This window comes from Pygocentrus nattereri, chromosome 28 (assembly GCF_015220715.1).
Source record: "Pygocentrus nattereri isolate fPygNat1 chromosome 28, fPygNat1.pri, whole genome shotgun sequence".
Taxonomy (NCBI): domain Eukaryota; kingdom Metazoa; phylum Chordata; class Actinopteri; order Characiformes; family Serrasalmidae; genus Pygocentrus; species Pygocentrus nattereri.
Window position 1 is genome coordinate 7,441,794 of NC_051238.1, and position 24,828 is coordinate 7,466,621.

General features: G+C 41.6%; 2 protein-coding genes across 3 annotated transcripts in view; one reads left to right on the forward strand and one right to left on the reverse strand.

Annotated features, from left to right (window-relative positions):
* Positions 1–1,113: 1,113 nt before the first annotated feature.
* On the forward strand, positions 1,114–6,796 carry abt1 (activator of basal transcription 1). The gene is made up of 4 exons (XM_017719459.2): positions 1,114–1,244; positions 2,927–3,260; positions 4,691–4,866; positions 6,061–6,796. The coding sequence occupies exons 2-4, from the start codon at positions 2,939–2,941 to the stop codon at positions 6,439–6,441; spliced, it is 879 nt and encodes a 292-aa protein (XP_017574948.2). The 5' UTR covers positions 1,114–1,244; positions 2,927–2,938; the 3' UTR covers positions 6,442–6,796.
* A 985-nt stretch (positions 6,797–7,781) lies between these two features.
* comta (catechol-O-methyltransferase a) overlaps positions 7,782–24,828 on the reverse strand; it is a 21,556-nt gene continuing 4,509 nt past the window's right edge. Inside the window, exons 1-6 of one of the 2 annotated variants that reach the window (XM_017719460.2) lie at positions 24,449–24,617; positions 18,440–18,608; positions 16,137–16,254; positions 13,403–13,596; positions 9,575–9,706; positions 7,782–8,498 (exon numbers count right to left, since the gene is read on the reverse strand). In XM_017719460.2, coding sequence (XP_017574949.1) covers positions 8,319–8,498; positions 9,575–9,706; positions 13,403–13,596; positions 16,137–16,254; positions 18,440–18,607 — 792 coding nt within the window. In that variant the 5' untranslated portion in view covers position 18,608; positions 24,449–24,617 and the 3' untranslated portion in view covers positions 7,782–8,318. Of the gene's footprint in view, positions 8,499–9,574; positions 9,707–13,402; positions 13,597–16,136; positions 16,255–18,439; positions 18,609–24,448; positions 24,618–24,828 lie in introns of those variants that run through there. The other variant, XM_017719461.2, reaches the window with a different exon arrangement.

Below are 24,828 nucleotides of genomic sequence, written 5' to 3' on the forward strand. Positions count from 1 at the left end.
CTGGTCAAGGAATAATTATCTCATTCCCATGCCTTACCAAGCCGTGGCCACGCGTTAAGATCTCGTTCCCTCTCCTTACTACTTCATGGCCACACCTTGGCATGGCTGCCATTTGCGAGCTCCCCTAACTTCTGTTCACTTTTTGTTCATTTTTTTTATTTGTAACTACTTGTGCACTAAATGTTGCCGGTACATTCGTTTACGACAGAGAAACACTTCTGGAAATCAAATCGCCTTGAATCAAGTAGATACTAGAATATAGAGTAGAGTCAATACTGTAGATTGACATCTTGTAGATCTTCTATCCACGTCCTGTACAGTCTGGAAGCTTCTGTATCAGTGTTCCCTCCCTGAGAACCTGCATCTCACTTATTGTCTCCCTCAGACTAACTGCACATACAGAACGTGAACAACGGCGCGTTTCATAGTTTTATTTCAGAACTTATTACTGTACAGCTGCACACCTGAATAGTGCAATACTAGTGTAATAGTGTATATTCAGAGTCAGTGTGTATATATATATTTATATATAGACCTGTCCAGGGTGTATCCTGCCTTCCACCTGATGACAGCTGGGATAGGCTCCAGCACCCCCCCACGACCCTGAGGGAGAAGTGGCTTAGAAAATGTGTGTGTGTGTGTGTGTGTGTGTGTATTATTTATATATATATTTTCTGGATGTGAGCGTGTTTGTTTACCCATTTCCAAGCCTCTCCTCGAGGAAGCCCAGTATTACAGTATTATATGTAGTTATAAAGCAGCTCCTGGTTTGACCAATCAGTGCTCAGTAAATTGAGCTCATGATGTTATTGATGATATTAATGAGTCTCTCTGGCGGCTGTGAAGGTGAAAAATATGGACCCAAGAAATTCTTGTTCCTTTTTTTATTGTTGTGTTGATCTGAATTATGAATTATGACTTTATCCTAATGTTTACTGAACTCATGACCAGATCTATGCGGAATAGACATGGGCCGTATTTAAACAGTGAACAGCAGGCCGTGTTTCTGTGCTTTACAGTCCGTCGTTCGGGTCAGTATTAAAATAAACATTATTTGTTTTATAAAATTGCTTTTGTCCCTTTAAACAGCCGTTTCCGCTCTCTGCGCCTGAATATGACGTCACGTGTAGCTGCCTGAGCCGCACGTGTAGCTTCAGCGGCTAAAACAGGAGGCGGTTTAGACGGACTCCGCCGAGGGAGAGCAGAGGAGAGGAGAGGAGAGGAGAGAAGAGAGGAGAGGAGAGGTAAAGTAAAACCCTCGCGTTTCTAAGAGGACTCCTGGACGTCTTCAGGGCAGTTCAGAGTCTCGAGCCTGCCGCTGACGGCTTCTGGTTCGACTTTCCCGCTCCACCTTAAATGGTACCGCAGTTGTGTTCTGGTGTCTGGGTTACCAAAACGGAACTGTTGCACTGCTTAAGGTGGAGCGGGCGAATTGGCCCACGACGCTGCCGCGCACGCCTCGAGTTCAGAGGCTCTGAGTCCTGTAACTGCGTCTGTTGTGCGTCTCTTGGGGGCGGTGGTGGGCTGGAGGATAGGGATCTGGCCCTGTGACCGGAGGGTCGCCGGTTCAATCCCCAGTGCCGACAGCACATGACTGAGGTGTCCCTGATCAAGACACCTAACCCCCAACTGCTCCCCGGGCGCTGTGGATTGGGCTGCCCACCGCTCCGGGCAAGTGTGCTCACTGCCCCCTAGTGTGTATGTGGTTCACTTCACAGATGGGTTAAATGTGGAGGTGATAAAACATGTCAAAGTGGGAACACTTGGAAAAAAATATTCCAAATGTGTTCAGCAAATGCATTTTTGCAACTTATGAAAGTGGCCAGAATAAAGTGTTTGTTAAATATAGTGTTAAAATTAATTTATTTGTATTTGTTATTTGTCTTTCAGTTGTATGTTAGAAAGGTTAGTGATGTGACTAATTGGTTCTGACTTTGGCTTTTTGCTTTGTGTTTTGTGTTAACTTTATACATCTGCAGTAAGAAGCTCACACAAAATGTATTTCAGATAAACAAGAAGTCAAAGTGTTTTCACAGTGTATCAGTGCCTACAACACTGGCTTTTGCCAGAGGTCCATTGGCTGATATTTAAAATAACAGTGGCGTACAAATTTATTCAGGGATTGCACAAAGTAAAGTGCATTAGATGAGTACTGTAGGTATTTTCATATATCTTCTAATGTGTTTGATAAATGCATTTACGTTGTTTTTTATATGGCACATTTCTATGTGTAATATTTCCCCATACACTTTAAAACGAATGTGTTTTAAAGGACAAGTGGATAGTGTGGCAGTATATTCTGAAATATATTTTAATGATGGGAATGCATTGCAGCATGGATTGCAGTGTATTTGACATGTATTTCAAATATACAAAAATATGTCCGTATTTTTTCCCATATGGGGAAATTTGTCCTAAGTGAGAAATGTGGAAAAAATCAATAGGCGTGTCCTGTACTTTGAGAAATACGCTGGGAGCTGAAGAAATTCAGGATTGTTAATCAAATATAGCTTTTTGGCAGCAACATTATATAATTATAATAATAATAATAGATAGGAAGATTCCAGAGTTTGATGCAATGACTGTAAACAAGTGAAACTTTAAAAAAAAGAGTGAGACTTTTAATCCAAGGAACTCCGTTTGGGGGTTGAAGTGTCATCTTGTGTTGCTGGAAAAGAGGCTGGTGATAAAACTTGGGATGAGCCAAAGCATTCCTCCAAAGATGTTGGCACAATGGCTTTGACTTGCCCCTTTTCTTTTAGCTTGGAGGTTTAGTCAGCCTTGTCCTAAAGGTCCCAGCAGGGTATATACAGAGTGATGCCCTAGGAAATCTCTATTTACTGCAGGGCTACAAGTGACCTTAAAGTGGTTGTGTGAACGTTTTTATGTGCTTTTAAAACAGATTGTGGTGTTCCTTCTTCCCCAGCTGTCTAAAGTCATGGCGGATAAAGAAATAAACCTTGCTGAAATGGATGAAGGCACAAATGATACGGATGAAGACGTGGAATTGAAAGAACAGGCGGATGGACTTAAACAAGACAAAGTTGAAGGCAGTGACCTGGAGGAGGACGATGATGGTGATGATGATGATGAGGACGGAGAACTGTTAGATAATGACGAGGCGAAAAAGACCAAGGCTAAGAAATGCGTCCCAGGCATTGTGTACTTGGGCCACATTCCTCCGAGGCTGCGGCCAAAACATGTGCGGAACATGCTGGGTGTGTATGGAGAGATTGGAAGGGTCTTCCTCCAGTCTGAAGGTGAGATTGCGGAGGAATAGCAGAATAGAGTGATGTTTAAAGGCATAGTGAAAGTTTTGTTTGTGTGGTCCTTGAAGACTTTTTCACACTAAGGGATGCACTGATTATAAGTTTATATGGATTCTTTACAGCCAGTTTGGTCTGTTTGGTCTACTTTTTAATCTGAAGTGTGTGGTCTAAATTACCACACAGTAGCACATTCTAAGCACTTTTTATTAGCCTTTCAATTTCGCTATCAATTTATGTCTAAATGTTTATCTGTTCATGTAACATAAATCAAATAAAGTACATCAGAAATTAGAGGGAACTGGCTATTTGGCACAATGAGTCATGTATAATTATGCTACAATATTTTGGTACGGGTGTAGCTTTAACATTCAAATACAGTGTAAATACAGTGCCTTCATATGCCTCACATTATTTACATCATAAAATTGCAACACGGTTCTGTCAAAGTGAAAATGGCCTACTGATGGTTTGTGATTTTGGCCAACCAAATTTTTACAATGCATGATATGGTATAGGATGTATCGTGGTATTTTAGTTTTTCTGAGGTTTTAAAAATTGGAACCAATAATGAAATAAAAATGCTTTTGATTTGGCCAAAACCCGAAATTCAGGACACACTCAACCGCAAAACCAATAGTAGGGTCTTTACATTTTTTACATTCTTGTTAAAACTTTGTCTTTTCTGGAATTCTGTGAAGCTGCTTTATGACAACATCCGTTGTAAAAAGCACTACAAATAAATTTGATTTGATTTGATGATGATAGTAGATAATCCACATCCTCGGAAGCCGCGTCCTTCACCACGTTTTGGCTGAGTTCTCTTTGACTTCTGTGCACCCGCATTCATCAGATTCATCCTCTGTGAGAAGGGGTCTGAAGCACAACCCATGTTACAAAATGTTCTTTTGCATGTTGTGTGCAATTTCACATTTCCACCAGAGAGGTCTCCAAAGTCCCCAAAACGTGTATTTAAGGCTCACAATTTTGCCTGTTTTTAGCCACAATTTTTTGGTTGTTAATTTCAGTGCATCCCTAGTTGGAATAGATGAAAAGTGGCAAATATTAGAAGTACAATGATTTGTGTTCAGCTTTTTACTGCCCTAAATCCAATTAGATGGTACTAATTATGTGGTCTTTGTAGTGAAACCTGCAGTTGTTCAGTGTTCTTAAAATACCAATGATATGCCAAGAAAAGCATGTGCCGATATAATTTATTACTATAATGATTATATATCATATTGTCCACTCCTAATTTGACTATTAGTGTTTCAGGGAAGAAGAATATTGATGTATAATTATAACAGTGCCTATGGTGCAAAGTGCCTGAATGAGACTGATTTGAGTTTGAGGCATTTTGGGCAGAGTGATAATTTGGCCTGTTATGCATGTTTCAAATCATTAATGACTGTGTGTTGTTTTAGATCATTCTATCAAAAAGAAGAAGAGGAAAGCAGGTGTCAATGGATCGAGGTTCGTGGAGGGCTGGGTGGAGTTCAGGGACAAACGCATCGCTAAGAAAGTAGCAGCCAGTCTGCACAACACACCCATAGGCACCCGCAAGAGGAGCCCCTTCAGCAGTGACCTGTGGTCCATAAAAGTATGTAACATCAGAAATGATGTTTACTGTGTTTTTACCTTTGTGTCCTTGTATCCATTTTGACAGTTGACCACACAGAAGCTTCTAAAAGTGACATCAGTTTCTGGAATCATCTTTTTGTATGCAGACATTTGTCCCACTAGTAACTGGATGTAGTGAATTAAACAAAGTAGATACCTTAAATGACCAGTGTAGCGACATAAAATGCCTGGAGTTTTGGCCCAACTGTAGAAACAGTACAGTGCTCAGAATTCTTCTTATATGGTATAATAAGTCTGCACTAAAAACAGCAAGTACTGCAGCAGCACTGCCGTAGTACAAAGTTTAAGAAGGTTCTAGAGTCTGTTAGACTGATTAGGGAAATAACTGAAGAGTCAGCGCATTCAAAACACCTTTTATACAGTCAATAGCTGATAGATATGCTCACATGTCCTGCATACTGAGTTTATTTAATTTGTAAACAGAATAAAAACATCTGTGGGTTATATTAACATACCCACTACTGGAAAAACAAATGTGGACAAAAAGAAGCTCTTTGCTTTGTCAACAAAGCTTGCATAAGCTGTGTCTGCACCCATTGCTGATTCAGGCGTTTAACTGTATATACAACTTATGTAATCTCCTTACAAAAGCATTGATCAATAGAATGGGACGATCAAAGCATCCACTTATGTATCACCCAGTACCAAATGTTATCTAGAGGAGTTTAAAACCACCAAAGCACTGGGCTGTGGGGCAGTTGAGCTATGTTATCTGAATAGATGGCGCTCTATCCAGTACCTGGGATGAGTTGAAGTGATCCAGAACTGGTCATCCAACATCAGTACCTGATCTCATTAATGCTCTTGTGGCTGAATGCGTTCAGATTCTCACAGCACTGTTCTAATATCTAGTGTAAAGCCTTCCCAGAGCAGTAGAGGCTGTTACTGCAGCAAAGGAGGACAGACTCCATATCAATACCCTTGATTTTAGAAGAAATGTTGGATAAGTAGACACATAGGCCAGTTTCCCAGATAGAGATTAAACCTAGATTTGGACTGTATTTTCCTTTCAAAGGAAAATATCCATTTAAAATGTAGTTTAGTCCAGGATTAGCCACAGGCTGACCGGGAAGACGGCCCATAATGTACCTTTGCTTTTTACTTCAGAAGTGACCGCTATGGTATATTTTTTTTCTTTTTTTTCTTGCTGCAGTACCTGCACAGGTTCCAGTGGTGCCACCTGAGTGAGAGACTCGCGTATGAGCAGATGGTCTATCACCAGCGCATGAGGACGGAAATCTCACAGGCCAAGCGCGAGACCAACTTCTACCTGGCCAGCGTGGAGAAGAGCCAGACTCTGGACAGGCTGAGGGAGAAGAAGAAGATGAAGGGCGAGGCTTTTGACGAGAAGAGCTGGAACTTCACACAGCGACGCACAGAAGAGGAAATGAGGCTGGACCGAATTAAGAGGAAAGGTCTGTCCAAGAAGACCCTCCAGAAAGCTCAGGAGAAGAGCAAGGCCATTCAGGAGAAAGCGCAGTCCAATGTGTGCCTGCTGGCAAAAATCTTCAGCAGTGGAAAATCTCAGGACTGAACAAAGTTCTGGATGGTGTTTTTGCCTTTTTAAAGTTATAACTGCGCAGATTTAGACTGATGGCTGACTGAGCGTGAGTGTACATGTGCAGGTAACTTGAAAACTTCAAGACTTTCAGCAAAACATGGAATAATCCAGGTCACTGGGAATGAAAACATTGACGTTTCATTGACTGCTGAAAACTTCAGATCTTTTGTAATGAGATCAGTTATGTTTCTACTTAGAATGTAATACTTAATTAACAATGTAAATGAACACGGTACCCCTTATTCAAGGGAACGCCGACTCTTCTCTAAAGACTGCCTTAAAATAGCATATGTGCCCAGTGTTATTAAAATATGATGCATAAATTAAATAGAAATGTTTTGTTTATTATAAAAATATGACATGGTGCTACTGGCAGTGGGATTCGCCCATCACTTAAGTGACCACTGTCACACTATGGTGTCATATGGTTGCACTGGTCTTCTACTGTAAATAAGACTTTTTTTTTCTTTCTTGTGTAATGCCCACAGTGCATCTAAAGCTGGATAGGCTAATTGATTGAGTTAATTTAGGTATTTTTTTTCTCTATTCATCGCTCAGTAGATGAGAGCAAGCAATTGTTTCTTCCTGCGACAAAATTGGCACCCAATTACTATAGGAATGTAGTCTGTTAATAATAAATGAAGTATTTTACTTGGTTTATACAGCATCTTTAGTACTATTGGGTGTGGATGCCGTACTGAGACCCGCATATAGTATATCTTGATGGTCCAAGCTCCCTTAAAGAACTCATATCATGGGAAAACCAGAGTTTTCTTATATTTGGACATAAGAGTTTGATATAGTAAGTAAACCGTAGTGTATCAAGTCCCTGGTCCATACAAGGAATCTAAGCTGCAAAACAGCCTGTTTTTAATTCGTTGTTTTTGTGATGTCATGAACACCCAATCTTTTTACATTTACCTGCCTAGATCATTGTAACCCTGACCATTTACAGTTCTGGCAAGGCCAATCAAATCTAGAAAAACAGCGAGTTTAACATGTAAGCTTAATTCTAAGGGGAAAAGAGGTTGGAAAGTGTTTTATACCGACGTGTTTGATATGTAAAACCACACAAACCTTAAAGTTGGGTGGGGTGGGGGGTGTAAGACAAGAAAAATGTAGGACATGGGCCCTCTAAGCTTTCCTTCCCACAAAACAGCATCTCCTCTTAAGAGCTATAATACATAATCCCTTTACTGTTCAAAGAAAATAATCTGCTTCCCTTTTCCTCCTCTAGCCATTCTGTAGTGAAATTGTTGACTCTGGCGCCATCAGCTAAACAAGCTTTCTGTGAGATTTGCTCATGGTCATACTTAAATTTTCATAAGATGTATTTCTTTTAGACATGTTACACATAGAGATGGCATCAAATATTTCCAGCCCAGTTCATAAAATATATTGGGCATATTTATTTGATTGGAGTAACAACTTGCAGAACTTTTCACTTAAAAAATAATTCTTTAAATGTGACGTATATAAAGGTTGTAAAACATTTTTTTCAAAAGTACTCTACTGTAATGACGAGGCAATCAAATTTCTATTCTAAGTTTCTGCGATTTTGGAAAGTAAACGACGAAACATGAAGATAATGCACCGGTGGACAAAACACAGAAGCAAACCATGGTTGAAACTCTCTGCGCCCACTTTACATTGCTTTGGAAAGTTAATTTGTACACACATGTAAAAACACTGATAAATCTAACATTATGTTCCTGATGTCTCATCAAACAGTTCTGACACTGTTTCTCAAAGCTTACTGAACGTAACCATCTCAGTAGCCTTTCTCTGACTCTAGATTAGATTGGTGTCTATGTAGAGCTACTGTAGGTTGTTAGAAACTCATTTTCTCTTTAACCCAAGAAGATAGATTTTTCCAAGCCGTCCTCCACCTTGGTGTACTCCAGGTGGGCTGGGTAGTATCGACTCTCGTAGCGACGGTTGTTCCTGATGTACTTCAGGTATTCTGGTGCTCCTGGACAGATGACGTTATCAGCCAACAGGACTGTGCCTTTCCTGAGCAGGCCACACTCCTGAGGAGAGGCAGAGGAGAGATGAATTCCATTACAGAGCTGCATTTACCAGATCCAGTCCTGGACGTCTACAGCAGTGCACAGCTTTGCTCACTAACTGAATTATTTAATCGAGGAATTGGCATGTCCATTGGTGTTTCCAAGCAGATTAAGTGGTTAAATCATAATACTGTTCAGAAAATAATAATTTAAAAAAAGGTTCAGCCCTGCGCTCTTAAAAAGGATGGTTCTTCAGGAGTTCTATTGAAAAGGGTTCTATATATAGCACAGGTTATGATGTCAAGAAGCTTGACATCATAACCTCTTCAAAAAGGTTCTATATACATACTTAAAATGCTTGTTTTTGAAGGGTTCTTTAGTAAAGAAAATGGTTCTATGTAGAAGCATTACCACTCAAAGTACCCTTTGACATGATTAAATAGTTCTTCAGATTGATGGAGATTGTGCTGTGGATGGTTCTATATTGAACTTTTTTGAAAAGGGTTCTATAGAGCACCCAAAAGGGTTCTTCTATTGTTACAAGCTTGACATCATAACAATAGAAGCCTTTTCAAAAAGGTTCTTTATACATACTTAAAACTGATTCTTGAACATCACTGAACATCACTGGTTCTTTGGTAAAGCTTTTCATGATCAAGAGGTTCTTCAGATTGATGGAGAATGTGCTGTAGATGGTTTTATATAGAATGTTTTTGAAAAGGGGTTTATGTAGCACCCAAAAGGGTTCTTCTATTGTTAAGATGTCACGCTTGTTACAATAGAAGAACCCTTTTTGGTGCTTTTTTAAAAAAGGCTCTGTATAGAACCATCTACAGCAGATTCTCCATCTACCTGAAGAACCCTTTCATAATGCAGTTAACCTTTTAATCAGGCAAATGGTTCTTTGAGTGTTCATGGCTCTTCATAACACTGTTTTCATTACAGAGCGTAGAAGGTAAGTGTTTCTAGTACAGTGGCCACTGCTATCAGTGGAGTCTCCAACCTGAAACTAGTGGTAGTTCTGGATCAAGCCCACTTTTTCTTGTTTTCCAGATTCTAATGTACTTGGGCTACTAACGTCATTCTCAAAGTCTCACCTCGAGCAGCTTGGTGTCAGGAACGTAACGGTCCTTCCAGTGGTCCAAAAAGATGAAATCAAATGATGTGATGCCAAAGCACTCCTTCATTTTGGGGATCAAGTCACCAGAGGAGCCCTCCACTAGGGTGACCTGGAAAACATAACCATAAATAAAACCCTGCTGCTTTTTAGATCCTTCACTCTGCTTTAAACCGTTTGCACCGTTTAGCCTGAAGATTCATGCTGTCAATCCATGAGAATCCAGGTTTTAATCCCACATGCTGTTTCATGATTCTTATTCAGATGCTAATTTCACATTTACTCCGCAGAGCTTTACTGCTAACAGCGGAACACACCAGATTAGAGCAGCTTTCTACCCAGCCATGCAGCCCGTCTCAGAACAAACAACTGTATTTCAAATAAATGGGTGCTGTTTCTCATGAAAGCAGGACTAAACAGTGCATCTGTTAAATTATTGTTTTTAAAGAGAAGGAAAAACATCAACAAAAATGGATCAAATTCAGGTTCATGAATGGATGTTGCTATTTTTAAACTAGTTTATATACATATAACACCTACACAGTCAGGACCATTTGAGATCACTTGGCCTAAAACTAGCATTTAATGTCATTTTTAATCATATGTTATATTCTGTATTGCAGTACTGCATCTGTCAGGTTCATCAACTGAACAGAACTGACATTGCTGTGTCCTTTTTTTAGTTTTCATTCTTTAACTACAGTATCCAGCATGCATTGCACAATTACTTCCTACATTTGGGATTCACTACTGAGCTTAAGAATTCCTGACTGTTAGCTAACCGCTAATGTAGGGGCTAGTAAACACAGTCGTGGTATTCGGCTTCCTCGCATTACTGTTAGCTACCTGATTTCTTTTGCGGCAAAAAAGTAAACATGTCAAACAGCCGCCGTCATGAAACGCTTGTACTTTTTCAGTAGTTCATCTAACCTTCAAGATTATATCAGAAGAGGGTTTTGGTATCTTTAAACTGCAAAATCTCCCTCTATAGAGTACCAAGGTACGGAGCCCTGCTGGCCACATCCCATATAAATAAAAATAATGAGTGGCCTGGGAATTAAATAATTAAGTTGTGGCCACCACTTAGTAAGGTGTGGCTATGCTTTAGGATCTCGTTCCCACGCCATACTAAGTCGTTGGATTTTTCTATGTGTAACCCTTTTGAAATGGGCTCTGTACAGCACCAAAAACAGGTTTTTCTACTGTAGTGAAATCAAGCTTGTAACAACAGAAGAACTCCTGTTAAACCCTTTTCAAAAAGGTTCTATATAAAACCATGTTTAGCACATTCACCATCAATCCAAGTTACTAGTTCTTGATGCAAAGAACCCTTTAATTATGTAAAGTGTTCATGGTTCTATACTGAACCATTTTCTGTACTAAGAACCCTCGAAGAAACATCTTTTTAAGAGTGTAGGAAACAAGCAGGCGTGTTTACAACAGATGCAGCAATCGTTCCATTTTTCGTTTTGGCAGAAGAGTCTATTAAACAGCTTGAGGCAGTTGGAGGCAAGTGTGTGGTGTACTGAAGAGCTTATTGGTCCTAAGCTATAGAACAAATTCCCTGTCTCAACCATGTTGGGGCTTTAATGTGGGCTAATGTTTGAAGTTATAAACACCCTTTATTGCTAACATTATGTTTGGTTGTTGTTGAAAATAACCACATTATCATTATTATTATTATTATTATTATATTTCTTTTAAAATCATCAGCATTAGGTAGGATTTTTAGTGCTGAGGTGATGCATGACAGGTCTGTGCTTCTGAGGAGAACCACAGGCAGTTGATACTGCACCAGGGAGGGCACCAAATATTAAATGATTAATATTAATTGAATAATCTCAATAATAGAGATTATAATCTAGAACCCAAGCCGACCCACAAGCTCTATTCCCAGGCGAGTCTGGGAGACAATGCGGCAGCACGACTCGTCTTCAATCTGCCCAAGTTCAGCCACGTCACCCCACTGCTGCTCTCTTCACTGGCTTCCTGTAGCTGCACGCATCAGATTTAAAACCCTAACGCTGGCCTACAAAGCCAAAAATGGACCAGCCCCTACCACCTTGATGGCAATGGTGAAATCTCGAACTGTACCATGAGCCCTTCGAGCTTCGAGTACAGCTCGGCTTGACCCGCCATCCTTCAAGGTGCACGGAAGACGAGCGTCGAGAATGTTCTCTGTACTGGCGCCCAGGTGGTGGAATGAACTCCCACTGGCTGTCCGAACAGCAGAGTCTCTTGCGGTCTTTCAAACGCAGACTGAAGACTCATCTCTTTACACAGCACTTAAATGAGCTCTGAATTATAAGCTGCACTTATTTTATTGTACTGCACTGTGTATTGTAGTTTATTGTATTGTATCTTATTGTTACTGTATTGCATTGAATGGCACAGAGTTCTGCGTTCAACTCGGTTTCTTTTTCTCTTGGTGTCCGCAGTGACGTTTGTTTCTAGCAGTATCTGAGCTCAGGACTGTCTTTTTCTCTAAGCTATTGGTAACTAGCAAAGATACTTTCTCTAGATTGACAAAGCACTTCTTGTAAGTTGCTCTGGATAAGAGCATCTGCTAAATGCTGTAAATGTAAATGAGTCTTGCTGAAATGGATTGGTAAGAATGGCAGAAGCTGTTAAAAATACTCTTCTTAGACATATCAACAAAGAAGGTTCTTGTACAGTCTGAGGGCAAAGGCGTACGGACTGGGTTCTATCTGCTGGTTACCAGCTCCCCATGCAAGGAGGACCACCTGCACTGCCAGTAGTAACACCACTGGAAAAGTGTCTGATGATTTAGGTATGAACACTACCACTTTTTGCATGTTTACATCAATTAATACGACTTTTTATAGTCATTTGGTCTATTTCTCTTGGTCCAATTGTCTCAAAACATTCATATACTGTATAAGGTTGCTTGTGTTTTTATATGGTTTAGCTTCTGTCTGCAGACCCTCCTAATGGCCATTCCACCAGCAGAAATTGACTCAGATATTTTAAGTATTATAATCAAATTTTTAACTAGGACACTGTGGTCCCTTTGTGTTGAGCTGCTAGCGAGCAATGGGGGCTGACCGAGGAGGGGTGAGAACCCTCTGCTGTGAAAACAGTTCACACCTCTCCACAAAGATAAGTATACCGAGATAAAAAAAGACCAGTGAATAATAATAATAATAATAATAATAATCAAATTACAAGATTTTCTTCTGACAGCATTGAGTGCGTTGACAGGCACTTAATAATCTGATAACCAGATTTAGTCAGCAATCCGATCAATGTGTTTACATGCACTTGGGTATTCAGAAAATGGGGAAACTCCAGGTCTACCTGAATCAGACAGCAATCAGATTTCTGCTTTGCAACCAGACAATAAACTCACAGAAGATGTGACTTAAACATAATATAAAAATCAAACTTCATGTCGCACCTTATTTTAAACATCGACCCACTATACTTGAAAATATAAAGCACAAGTAAATAAATCCTTAATTTTGTCAAGCATGTAGTTTGGTTTCAGCATCACTCCAAAAGTGTTTTGCTGTGTTTCGTGGTAACGCTGCCATCTGTTTTCGCACATGCTCAGACTGAGAAATACGAAAGAAATCAGAGTAAGAGTTTACATGCACTGACAGATCTGATTACTGAGCTAAAATCCTTTCTAGACCTTACTCTGATCTAAGAAACCAGAGTGTGCTGTTTGAATAGACCGTTTGAATAGTCAGATAACTGCAGATATCTGATTATGATCGGATTACTGAGTGCATGTAAACACACTCTCATGAATTTCTCATTCTGTCTCTCGCACACACACACACACCTTGTCTTGGATTCCAGCGTAGGCTATGATCTGCTTGGCGATGGCAGCGATGGCAGGGTTGAACTCTACAGTGATGAGTTTGGAGCCAGGGGACAGCAGACGGGCGATTCTGACCGCTGAATATCCGCAGTATGTGCCCAGCTCCAGCACCGTGCTGGGGTTGACCTCACTGACCACTGAATCCAAAATGGAGCCTGGGTACAGTCACACACAAAGACATAGGCAGCTAAGCTGAAGGGTCATGAAGGGAGGCAATCAATGATGGGCCTAATGACCGACCCGCAACATCATTAAAGGCCTTTCTTCACCATTAACAGCCTGTCAGTTCTGAGGCCATTGACGACTAATCAGTTCAATACAAACAGATCTTTTTTTGAAGGATCTCTATTTGTAGTGCACTAGGTAGGGAGTGAAAACCCTTAGCTCGTGCCCTATGTAGTGCACTATGTTTAGGGACCATTTTGGATACACCACTTAATTTCACCACATAAAACTGAAGTAGAAAAAACAGATGAGTAATATAGGAGCACTTTGTAGTTCTACACTTACAGACTGCAGTCCTTCTGTTTTTCTGACACTTTGTTAGCCCCTTTTTACCCATTTCTTTAATGGTCCCCCACAGGACCACCACAGAGTATTATGTGGGTTGTGGATCACTCTCAGCACTGCAGTAACCCTGTCATGGTGGTAGTGTGTTAATATGTGTTATGCTGGTACAAGTGGATCAGACACAGCAGTGCTGCTGGAGTTTTTCAACACTGTGTCCACTCACTGTCCACTCTATTAGACACTCCTGCCTTGTCAGTCAACCTTGTAGATGTAAAGTCAGAGACGACAGCTCATCTGCTGCTGCACAGTTTGTGTTGGTCATCCTCTAGACCTTCATTAGTGGTCACAGGACGCTGTTGGCTGGATATTGTGGTTGGTGGACTATTCTCAGTCCAGCAGTTACACTGAGGTGTTTAAAAACTCCAGCAGCACTGCTGTGTCTGATCCACTCATACCAGCACAACACACACTAACACACCACCACCACATCAGTGTTACTGCAGTGCTGAGAATGATCCACCACCCAAACAGTGCCTGCTCTGTGAGGTTCCATGGGGGTCTGGACCACTGAAGAACAGGGTAAAAGGGGGCTACAATCCGTAACTGTAGACCTACAAAGTGCACCTATATAGTAAGTGGGGCCGATAAAATGGACAATGAGTGTAGATACAAGCGGAAGTACTTAATGATCAGTCTGTGTACATTATAGTACAATATACATCTATCACTGACTTTACTCAAAACCTCTACCTTTCAATTCCATTCACTAGCAACTTTAATCGAAACTCCCGTCTTGCACGTCTACTTACTTGCCGCTTTATTAGAAACTCCTATCTTTTGCATCCATAGAGTGACAGAGGGATCAACCAATCATGTTTGGGTGGAACCAATTTAATGAGAAAAGAACATCACTCTAGACCTCCTGGAAGTTCTAGATACATCATTGACTGTGAATACAAGCCGTAGTTTCACCAGGTTTCAGTCAATTGAGCAGTAGCAGCTCAAAGAGCTCTTTACTGAATGAGTCCCTGTAAAACTGCTGAAATATGTGTTGGTGTCTTTCACAAGCCTCAAATGTCTGCATTTAATCTAAGAAGTTGTTCAAGTGAATCTGCTGGCTTAGCGCTAACATAGTATTAGATATCCCACAGGGGCACCAACAGAAATAGGGGAGGGGTTTTTGGCTTCGTTTTAACCAAGTGTTAATATGTATTGTCCAAACTGAAGGCCTAGATCTAATACTGCATTTGCATGTTGGCCGTAGATGGATGACGGTAAACTGGATATTCCATATTTCCGCCAGCCCCAGTCGGTGTGCTGACTCCAGGGGTAAGTGGAACGTTCCGTCAAGATTTTCCCAACTTTGACATCGACTGCAGAGGTGGAATGAACCACATCTGGGAGCCATGAATGCCAAACGTCAGGTGAACTTAGTATTACAACAAAGATAAGAGTACAATGTCCGCTTGACTTTTTCAACATGAATAGAACAATTTTTTAAATAAAAAAATGCTAAAGCTCTCCACTGAGGAGTGTTTCACTGATAATGCTGTTTGCACGGCTTCGCTGGCATAGATCACATACCGCTATTATGTACAAGGCAATGGTTTTCAAATGCAGAGTTCGCCATTGGTTCACAGTGGTTCCACCACCCAAAAATATCCAGCCAAGAGCAGCTCTGTGGTCAGAAACTGACCATTGATGATGGGTTAGATGATGGTTTAACTCAAACTGTTCATCAACAGATGGGCTACAGTGTCTGAGCTACAAGGTAGGGCGTTTCTAATAAAGTGGCCAGTGAGTGAGAAAGCCAAAGCAAGTCAAGGAATGTTGCTCATCCGTGTGTTAGGAAACGTTTGCCTTGCGGCTGGTATCTCTGCTGTGTCTCACCACTGAATTCCACGCTACACTGCTTCAGAGAGCAAATAATAAAGGTGCATTTTTGTGTGGCCAGCATGTGCAGCCATGCGGAGAGGTCTTTGACCCAGCAGCCGGGCGAATGCCAGCACGTCACATTCATAAAGCAGACACCGTGAGCAGCCTGCAGGACTTTCACTCAACAGACAGGGAGAGAGTGACGGGCAGGCGGAGGGGGAGAGGCGTAAAACAAATGAAATAAGAGGAAACGTCATAGGTGTGTGAGGGAGGAGAGCAGAAGGAGGAAAGAAGGGCTAGAGGAGTACACCTTTCTCGTCTCCCACGTTCATGGCCCATTCAGAGTGCTTGCAGTAATGGTCGATGGCAGAGATGACGCTGTCAGGATCTCCTTTAGTGGCATTCTTCTGGACCGCTTTCAGAATCCGCTGCATGGAGCAAACAGCATTTTAATGAGGTTAGAAGGGGACCTGCGGATCAGTCTGTGTTCACAGGTGGGCAGAGAGGCCTAAACCCAGCCTCAAGTAAATGAACAGGGGCCGTATTACAGGAACCTCCTATCTTTGTGTCTTAAGATCTGAAAAGATTTTAAGTTAAGGTCACTATAAGATTTTTAATATAAAAGAATACAATAATTTCCTGAACACAGAAGAGCATAAAACATTTTAACACCGCTCTTATATTTTTAAGAGCTTTTAATCTCGAGTGATAGGAGTTGAAAACGGCGCCTCATGCGTGTCCATGACATCTGTGAGCGCGAACAGCCAATGAGCTGCTCCGCTCGCCCATCAATCATCACGATCTAGCAGTAAAGCCCGCCTCCTGCTGCCCAAAACACATTTGCTGTAGAAAAAAAGACACATATAGGTAAGACTTGTTTTTTTTGTTTGTTTTTTTATAAAGTGAAATACATCCTTCTACTTTCTAAAATGAAAGAAAAATTCTGGCAAACTGATTAGAAATTATTTTAACTTGGCCATTGAGCTCCATTCACTCGCGAACACCCTCTGCTGTTTAGTTGTCCTGTTTTTGATATAACAGTGGGAATAAGAAGGGGCCAGGCTCCTCATAAACAAACTTACTTGATCGAAGTCGACAGTCAGCTGTCATGTCTGTTACCTAGCAACCGACCATACGCGCACAGACGAAATGTAAACATGTAATCAAAGTAATCACGCTAGCGGTAGTTAGCTAGCCAGGCAGCTAACTACCATTACTGATCTACAAATAAGGCCAAATAAGACTAAAGCTCGATAAACTGAAAGTTAAGAATATCGTGTGAGCGCCTTGTGCTGTTTATCAGAGCGTCTCCGCTCCACAGTTTGTTTCATTTCCCAAACGCTTTAGCCGACCGAGCTAACAAACTACCCCTAATAAACAGACACACGTTCAGCTCCGTCTCCTCATCATATGCACCAGCATCACTGTAAAATCTGACCTGTATGATGAGGTCTCATCAACATTAACACACAAGGTAGTAAAAAGGAGTGGTGGAGATCGTGTCTGCAGTGTCTGGGTTTTTTAAAAACGCTGTTAGAAAAAAAAACCCTCACAAGTCAAAGCACAGTTTTCAGTTAGACACATCCGACGCCATCATGCCTGTTACAGGGAACTTTGCTGCCTGCCACTGCACAAAATAGAAACAGACGGTTAAACAGAAGTTAAGACAGCTCTGGGATTTCTCTTAAAGTTAGGACTAGACATTTTGTCTAGTTAGGATGTTTCTCTAATACTGTTGTCTTATTCTGGAGTTAGGGATGAGATTATGAACTTAAGAACTGTTGTTCAATACTAACCTCTGTCCTAAATTCAATACTAACCTCTGTCCTAAATTCAGTCCTAATTGAAGTTGTCATGGTGACTAAGCAAATTAGTTCAGATTTCAGACTTAAGAAGTGTCTGTAATGTGGCCCCTGTGACTTAATCGAAATGATGACTGGAGTGAAAACAAGAGTGAAGACCAGCATCAGGAGCCTATGGTTTACAGTGATTCAAACTTTAGGGGCAGTCGTGGGCTGGAGGTTAGGGAACTGGCCCTGTGACCAGAAGGTTGCCGGTTCAATCCCCAGAGCTGGCAGCACATGACTGAGGTGTCCTTGAGCAAGACACCTAACCCCCAATTGCTCCCCGGGTGCTGTGGATAGGGCTGCCCACCGCTCCGGGCAAGTGTGCTCACTGCCCCCTAGTGTGTGTGTATCCACTAGTGTGTATGTGGTGTTTCACTTCACAGATGGGTTAAATGCAGAGGTAGGATTAAAAAAGTATCACTTAATTTAAACATATCTCGCCTTAACATTTAATGCTTTTCATGTCAATATTAGCACGAAAAAGCAAATAGAATAATTATATCCTACATAATTAGAGAAGAGATTCATTTTTTTGGCCATTTGTTATTATTATTGCAGTATCTGGTTGAAGAAGGAAACACAGGAGAGGCCGTGATTTCTGCTAAGAGAAGTGCTCTTTATTTCCACCAGCATAAAAGGCCCTTAAAGTCATGCGTTTTATTTTAAAAATATATTACAGACACAGTGCTGCTCTTAGACTGAGTAACTCAAATGTGTGAGCAGTTCTTGCACAGATATCAGTAAAACAAAAATCGTTGGAGGTCACCTGAGGTCGTGTGGTCTGAGTGAACTTATTGCGGAGTTGCTCGATGATGAAGACATTCCACATCAGCACCCAAAAAGAACTCCTGTTCAAAGCCCGGACGAACCACCACAGGAGAGCAAACAGAAGAGCGACTGTACCAACACATACCGTCAGACAACAGCACTCCATTCTGAAACAGAGAGAGAGAGAGAGAGAGAGAGAGAGGAAGAAGAAGAAAGGAAGGCGGGGAGGGAGGGAGGGAGGGAGGGACAGAAAAGAGTGGGAGAGTTAAAACAAGAGAGGGAGAAAGAGACAAAAAGAACAAGAGAGGAAAAAAGAGATGAGAGACCAACAAAGACGGAAGTGGGGAAAAGAGAGAGAGATAGGAAAAAGAGAAGGAGAGAGAGAGAGAAGTAAGGAAGGCAGGGAGAGAAAGTGAGTGAGGGAGGGAAAGAAAGAGAGAAAGGCAAATGTGAGTGGGAGGGAGAGATGAGAGAGGGAGAGAAAACAAAAGAGGGAGAAAGCCAGGGACAAAAAGAATGAGAGAAAATAAAGAGATGAGAAACCAACAAAGAGACAAGTGGACAGAGAGAGAGACAGACAGAGAAGTGGGGACACAGAGAGGAAAAACAGAGACGGGGGGGGGGAGAAAGTGATTGAGGAAGGGAGGGAAAGAAAGAAAGGGAGAACAAAGGTGAGTGGGAGGGAGAGAGGGAGAGAAAAGAGAGGAAGAGTGAAAACAAGAGAGGGAGAAAGAGAGACAAAAAGAGTGAGAGAGATGAGAGACCAACAAAGAGAGACAAATGGACAGACAGAGAGAGGGAAAGAAAGAGAAGTAGGGACACAGGAAGAGAGAAAAAACAAAGAGAGAGTGAGAGAGACGTGGGGGGGGGGGGGGGGGGGGGGCATGGTAGAGTAAGAGAGATCAACAAAGAGAAAGAAGACAGGTGGAGAGAAAGGGAGACCCAGAGAGAGACAGATGGAGAGAAAGCAGAGGGAACAAAGAGAGGTCAGTAATTGAAGTTCAGGGCACTCGGCTCCCCTCGGCCTGCTCCACAGCGCTGATCCAGAACCTCCTCTCACCTCCTCACAGTGTCACACACAGAACGCTGTACAGTAGGATGATTATCTGAGAGCTGGATGAGACTCTGGCTCACCGTCTCCGTTCGGCAGGGACAGTGAACACAGCTCAGCCGCCCGGAGCCGATATTGGTTTTTCCTTTCGGCTAAAAGAGGCCCCTGGTGTGATGACCTCTGCACCCGAGGAGGCGTCGACCTTCAGACCTAGCTATTAATCACCCTGACCAGTTCACTCGTGTAAATGCTGGTAACGAAGTTTGGACATCAGGCTTTACGACCACATCAACTGACCACGCATGAGCACTACAGCACAGTTTAACCCCACATTGAATAAGCGAGCCTGAGTAAACATGAGGCAGAGAGAGAGAGAGAGAGAGAGAGAGAGAGAGAGAGAGAGAGAGAGAGAGAGAGAGAGAGAGAGAGAGAGAGAGAGAGAGAGAGAGAGAGAGAGAGAGGGAGGGGGTTAATAGAACCTGACTCCTGATCTCTCAGTGGGTAGAAATGCCAAACTGCACCCTCCTCCCTCCCTCCTCCCTCCCTCATTCTCTCTCTCCCCATTTCCATTTCTCTCTTTACCCTTCGCCCTCTCCCCTTCTTTATTTTGTCTCTTTACCCTTTTCTTTTCTCTCCCCTTCTTTCTTTCTCCCTTTCTCCTTCCATCCACCTTCTCTCTTTGCCCAATCCACTTCTTTCTTTCTCATTTCTACCCTTTCTCCTTCCCCCTATATCTCTCCTTTTCTTCCTTCTCTTTCTTTCTATCCTTGCCCCCCCCTTCATTCTCTTTTCCTCTTTACCCTTCCTTTTTCTCTCTCCTTTCCCTTTTCTCTTTCTCCCTTTACCCTCATTTCTCTTCCTTTCCTTCCCCTTCTCCATCCTTTCCCCTTTCTTTCTCATTCCCATTCTAACTCTCCTTTTCTTCCTTCACTCTTTTTACTCAAGCATCTCTCTCCCCTTGCTTCCCTTTTTCATTCTCTCTTTCTCTTTACCCTTCCTCTTTCTTTCTCTCTCTTCTTCTCCTTCCCCTTCGTCTCTCTCCCCTTCTCATTCTTTTTCTCCTTTTCTATATGCCTTGCACCTTTTTCTCTTTTTTACCCATCACCTCACTCTCTCCCTTTCTCTCCCCTCCTTCTTTCCCTCCACCTTTCCGTCCTCTTCTCTGTCTCCTTCCCCTCTCTCTTTAACCAACCCATCTTTCTTTCTTTCTCCCTTTAACCTCCTTTCTCTCTCTCTTTACCTCTCCTTCCCTTTCTCCCTCTCACTCCCTTTTCTCTCCCTTTTTACACATCATCCTTTTCTTTTTTTCCTTTTAACCATCCCCACTCTTTCTCCCCTTCCTTCTTTCTTACCCTTCCAATCTCTTTCCCCCGTACTCCTATTTCTTTCTCCTTCCCCTCTTTCTCTCTTCATATCTGTCTTTCTCAACTATTTCCCTTTCTCCTCCCTGTCTTTTTTTGCTGTCTCTCTAAACTGCCCTCCTGCTCTCTAAGGAAATGTTAAGAGTTCTTCAGCGAGTTGTGAGTGTTGCTTCCTCAAAAGTGGTGCCAAAGACTTTAAAACTCAGAGCTGCGCTGGTAAAATCTGTCAGCACGACTCTGTTCTTACTCGCTAATCACAGACACAACCGTCCACTTCCCCTCTGATGAATCAGCTATTTCAGAAAAACGGCCCAAAAACATGGAAAAAAGAGCTTATTTGCCTCTTAAGAACTGTTCTGGCACTCTGCCAGTCTGGAGAGTCCAGTCTGGAGAGTCCAGTCTGGAGCAGCACAGCAACAAAGAAACACTTCAGTGGCAAGATTAGTGAATTGCTGTACAGCTACGTGACTTGCAGTTCACCGTCTGCTTGGGTTCCCTTTTGACTCCCGTTAGAAAAGCACCTTGTACCTGGAACCGTGTGTTCCAGCTCACATGACACAGAGCTTTTTTCCCAGTCCAGTCTTTCACCAGAAAGGATTTACTGTGGAGAACTGGCACTGAGTTCAACACTGGGCACCATCCGTGTCCAGAAGAGCAGGTCCTGAAAAATAGCTCCCTCACAATCACCTTATGTGTGTGTAATGTTCGGAACGGGATCTGCAGAACACGCTGGGTAAAACCAGCTGTTCAGAAGCAGAGCGTGTGCCACACAGCGGCACAGAGCCGCTCCAGCTTTAATGAAAGATCCTATCAGGCCCGCGCTGCTGACGCCTACTGAGGGTCTAAAATCAGCTTTTATTGCTCTTTACTGCCTCCGTTCACTGATATAAAGAGCTAAAACCCATCAGCTGGATCTGGAGCAGCTTCAGAGTTAATCATTTCATACACATTAGTGCTGCATTCTGTCGCTGTCAGAGCACAACCTCAACTTTGTAGGAGGAGAAAAAAAAATTTATTCTAGAAATATTCTTTTTAATGCAAATTAATATAACGCTTTTATTTCAAGCAAATTTAGAATATTTCTATTGGTACATTCAGCATAACATGTTCACACTGTGTGAAGGGCAGCAGTTGTTTTCAAATTATTACTAAAAAATAGTTTGTTTTTCATCAGCAACAGTATGCTTCTGCTGAATTAGATAGATAGATAGATAGATAGATAGATAGATAGATAGATAGATAGATAGATAGATAGATAGATAGATAGATTGAAATACTTTTACACTTTTAAAAATAAATATTTAAACATAAATCAATAAATATTATAGTTGTGTGTGTAGCTGCACTATATATATAGTCTGTTTAAAATGTATGTATGTTAAAATAAATAAATAATATGAATAAAAATCTGACTAAAAGCTCTCCTCAAAAAATAGTAAGCCAATTAAACCAGATTAATTAAATATGTAAGTGAATATTCTGAATATTAAATGAATAAATACATATTAGTGTACTTAAAATATAAATATGTTAAAATAAATATATACAGTGAATAAAAATTTGACTAAATTAAACCAGGCCAATTAAATATATGTAAGTGAATACTATGAATATTAAATAAATAAATAATAGTATATTTAAAAATTAAATATGTTTAAATGAATAAACATAAAATTAATAAAAAGCTCTTCTAAAAAAAAAAAAGCCAATTAAACCGGGGTAATATGGTGAATAAATAAATATTTTACTGCTTATTTTCTATTTTGTTGATAAGTTCTGAAAAAAATATATAAAACAACTTTAGCACAGGCCACATTTTCTGATCCCATCGGCAGAAGGCTACAGAAACACAGGCTGACAGGCTGACAGAAGTGGGGGGACTCCCTTAAGTAGCCTCTTTACACACACACACAAATGAAGCAGGCACCATGCCCCCCCAAAACCGACAATCTGGGGGATTATAAGGGGCTGCTGATGTGCTGAAGAGGCTCCACAGGGTTAAAGTAATGAGCTCTCCACACTTAAGCCTGCAAGTTCACACTCTGAGCTTAAAGGTTGAACGATTTGTGGAGAACATTTAATTGTGACTGTTTTACGAGCAAATTTGTGGCTTCAGCTTTCTACAAATTATGGCCCAGGCCTGTCTGTTTGGTCAAGAATGACAGCATATCAACCTTTTCTGGCTTAAAAGAGAATTTCTTCAAAATATTCGGCATAATTCAGTCACTGTGATGTAAACAAAGACATTCAAAGTGGTTCATTGTAGAGTCAGATGTCACTGGTGGTGATAGGATCCAGGGGTCACAGTGTTTAGAAGGCAATTACAGCCATTTTATTTGTTATCCAAAACCACCAGTGAACCTCCATGTGTCTCCTGTGTTTTTATATGTAGTGTTGGTGATGATGATGAAATCTGGAAAAATCTGGAAACATTTGTTTGTGGAGTGGGGGAAGGGGGCTATTTTGCCTTATGCTGGCTGTGGTTGGATTTTATAAAATACTTTATAGGTCAAAACCTTTCACTAGAACTCTTGTTCATCGGTGTCTCAGACATCGAGCTGTGCATTCTTAACTATTTCAACTAATAACTTCTTGTGACGGAGCTTTCAGAGTCATTACACTCTTTAGATGTCTGGTTCCTATCACTCCTACTGTGAGCAATTCTGAATCGGACTCTCTAGACTGGAGCATTTCACACCAAACCACTGAAGGACTTTGCCTCCGTCTTGCTCATTTGATTATACAGAACATTTTGAAAAATGTGTGGAATTCCCTTCTAAAGGTTTGAATGCCAGTGAGTTGTGGCTGCATTGTGTGACTGTGTGGTTTATTCTGATTGGTCTGACTCATCTACAGGCAGCTCACAAGCTCAGTGTTACTAGATTAAATTGCCCTAGTTAAAGCTTAGTTGACCAGTCTTATCTGCGAAAGGGTGTGGCTGCAGGTTTTTCAGTTCAAACAGGCAGGACTGGGCCTGATTACACTTAATTAATCGCCAACAGATCATGTGTGCTCCTGTTTGGTTGGACTTGAGACCTGCAGACACACCTGCAGATCAGACTGGACACCATTGTTGTGGTCAATGTTTAAAACTGCAGCTCTTGCTGTGCTTTTTTTAAACTGCGATTTTAACATAAAAATGACTAATTTTTCAGTCCTAACAGCTTTGACTGAAGTGCTAATGTGGAAAGAGATGTTAAGGAATGTGAGGTGGGATAATATGGAGATATTTTTTCGTTATTGTGATCAACTTTTCCACAAAATGCTCTCAGCATATCAAGGACATCATCGCAACTAAAGAGCACTAAACAGCTGCATCATTAGACCTGAATTTAGTGCAGAGCAGTTTGAATAAAATATTGTGGATAGTATTTTTTAATGTAACACTAGTGGAGCTTCCGTCTTATGGATGCCTCAAAACTAAACATAGTGATCCGTATTACTAACACATCCACAGAAAAGCACACAGACAAATGCAGACCACCCAAGACCCACACATCTGCAGCGCACACATGAGAATACAAGCTCCCTCTGCATTTCCTAGAAAGTCGTAGGGCAAACAAAAAGTGTGTCAGACCAGAATGGACAAGCTTACTTTCCAGCTGCAGCAGTGTGCACTCCACGCACCGGTCAGTTCCTCTTTCCCCTTCGACGCCTCAACGCCTTCTCTCAAAGTACTTCTTTTAACAAGAGCACTCACTCCTCGTTCTCCTCTCCCTCGCTTATTCTCTCCCTTGCTCACACTCCTTTCCTTCCTCCCTCCCTCTCCCTCTCCCTCTCCCTCTCTCTCTCTCTCTCTCTCTCTCTCTCTCTCTCTCTCTCTCTCTCTCTCTCTCTCTCTCTCTCTCTCTCTCTCTCCCTCTCTCTCTCTCTCTCACTCTCACTCTCTCTCTCTCTCTCTCTCTCTCTCTCTCCCCCTCTCTCTCTCTCTATTTGCTCCTGTGTTGGTTCTCGTTGCCAGTTTGCCTTGATGTG

What these genes read in the sequence shown, in the direction of transcription:
- abt1 (XM_017719459.2), top strand. Translation starts at nt 2,939, where the DNA reads ATGGCGGATAAAGAAATAAACCTTGCTGAAATGGATGAAGGCACAAAT. An exon ending in GGTCTTCCTCCAGTCTGAAG is followed by an intron (nt 3,261 to 4,690) that starts GTGAGATTGCGG and finishes GTGTTGTTTTAG; the next exon opens with ATCATTCTATCAAAAAGAAG. An exon ending in GTGACCTGTGGTCCATAAAA is followed by an intron (nt 4,867 to 6,060) that starts GTATGTAACATC and finishes TTCTTGCTGCAG; the next exon opens with TACCTGCACAGGTTCCAGTG.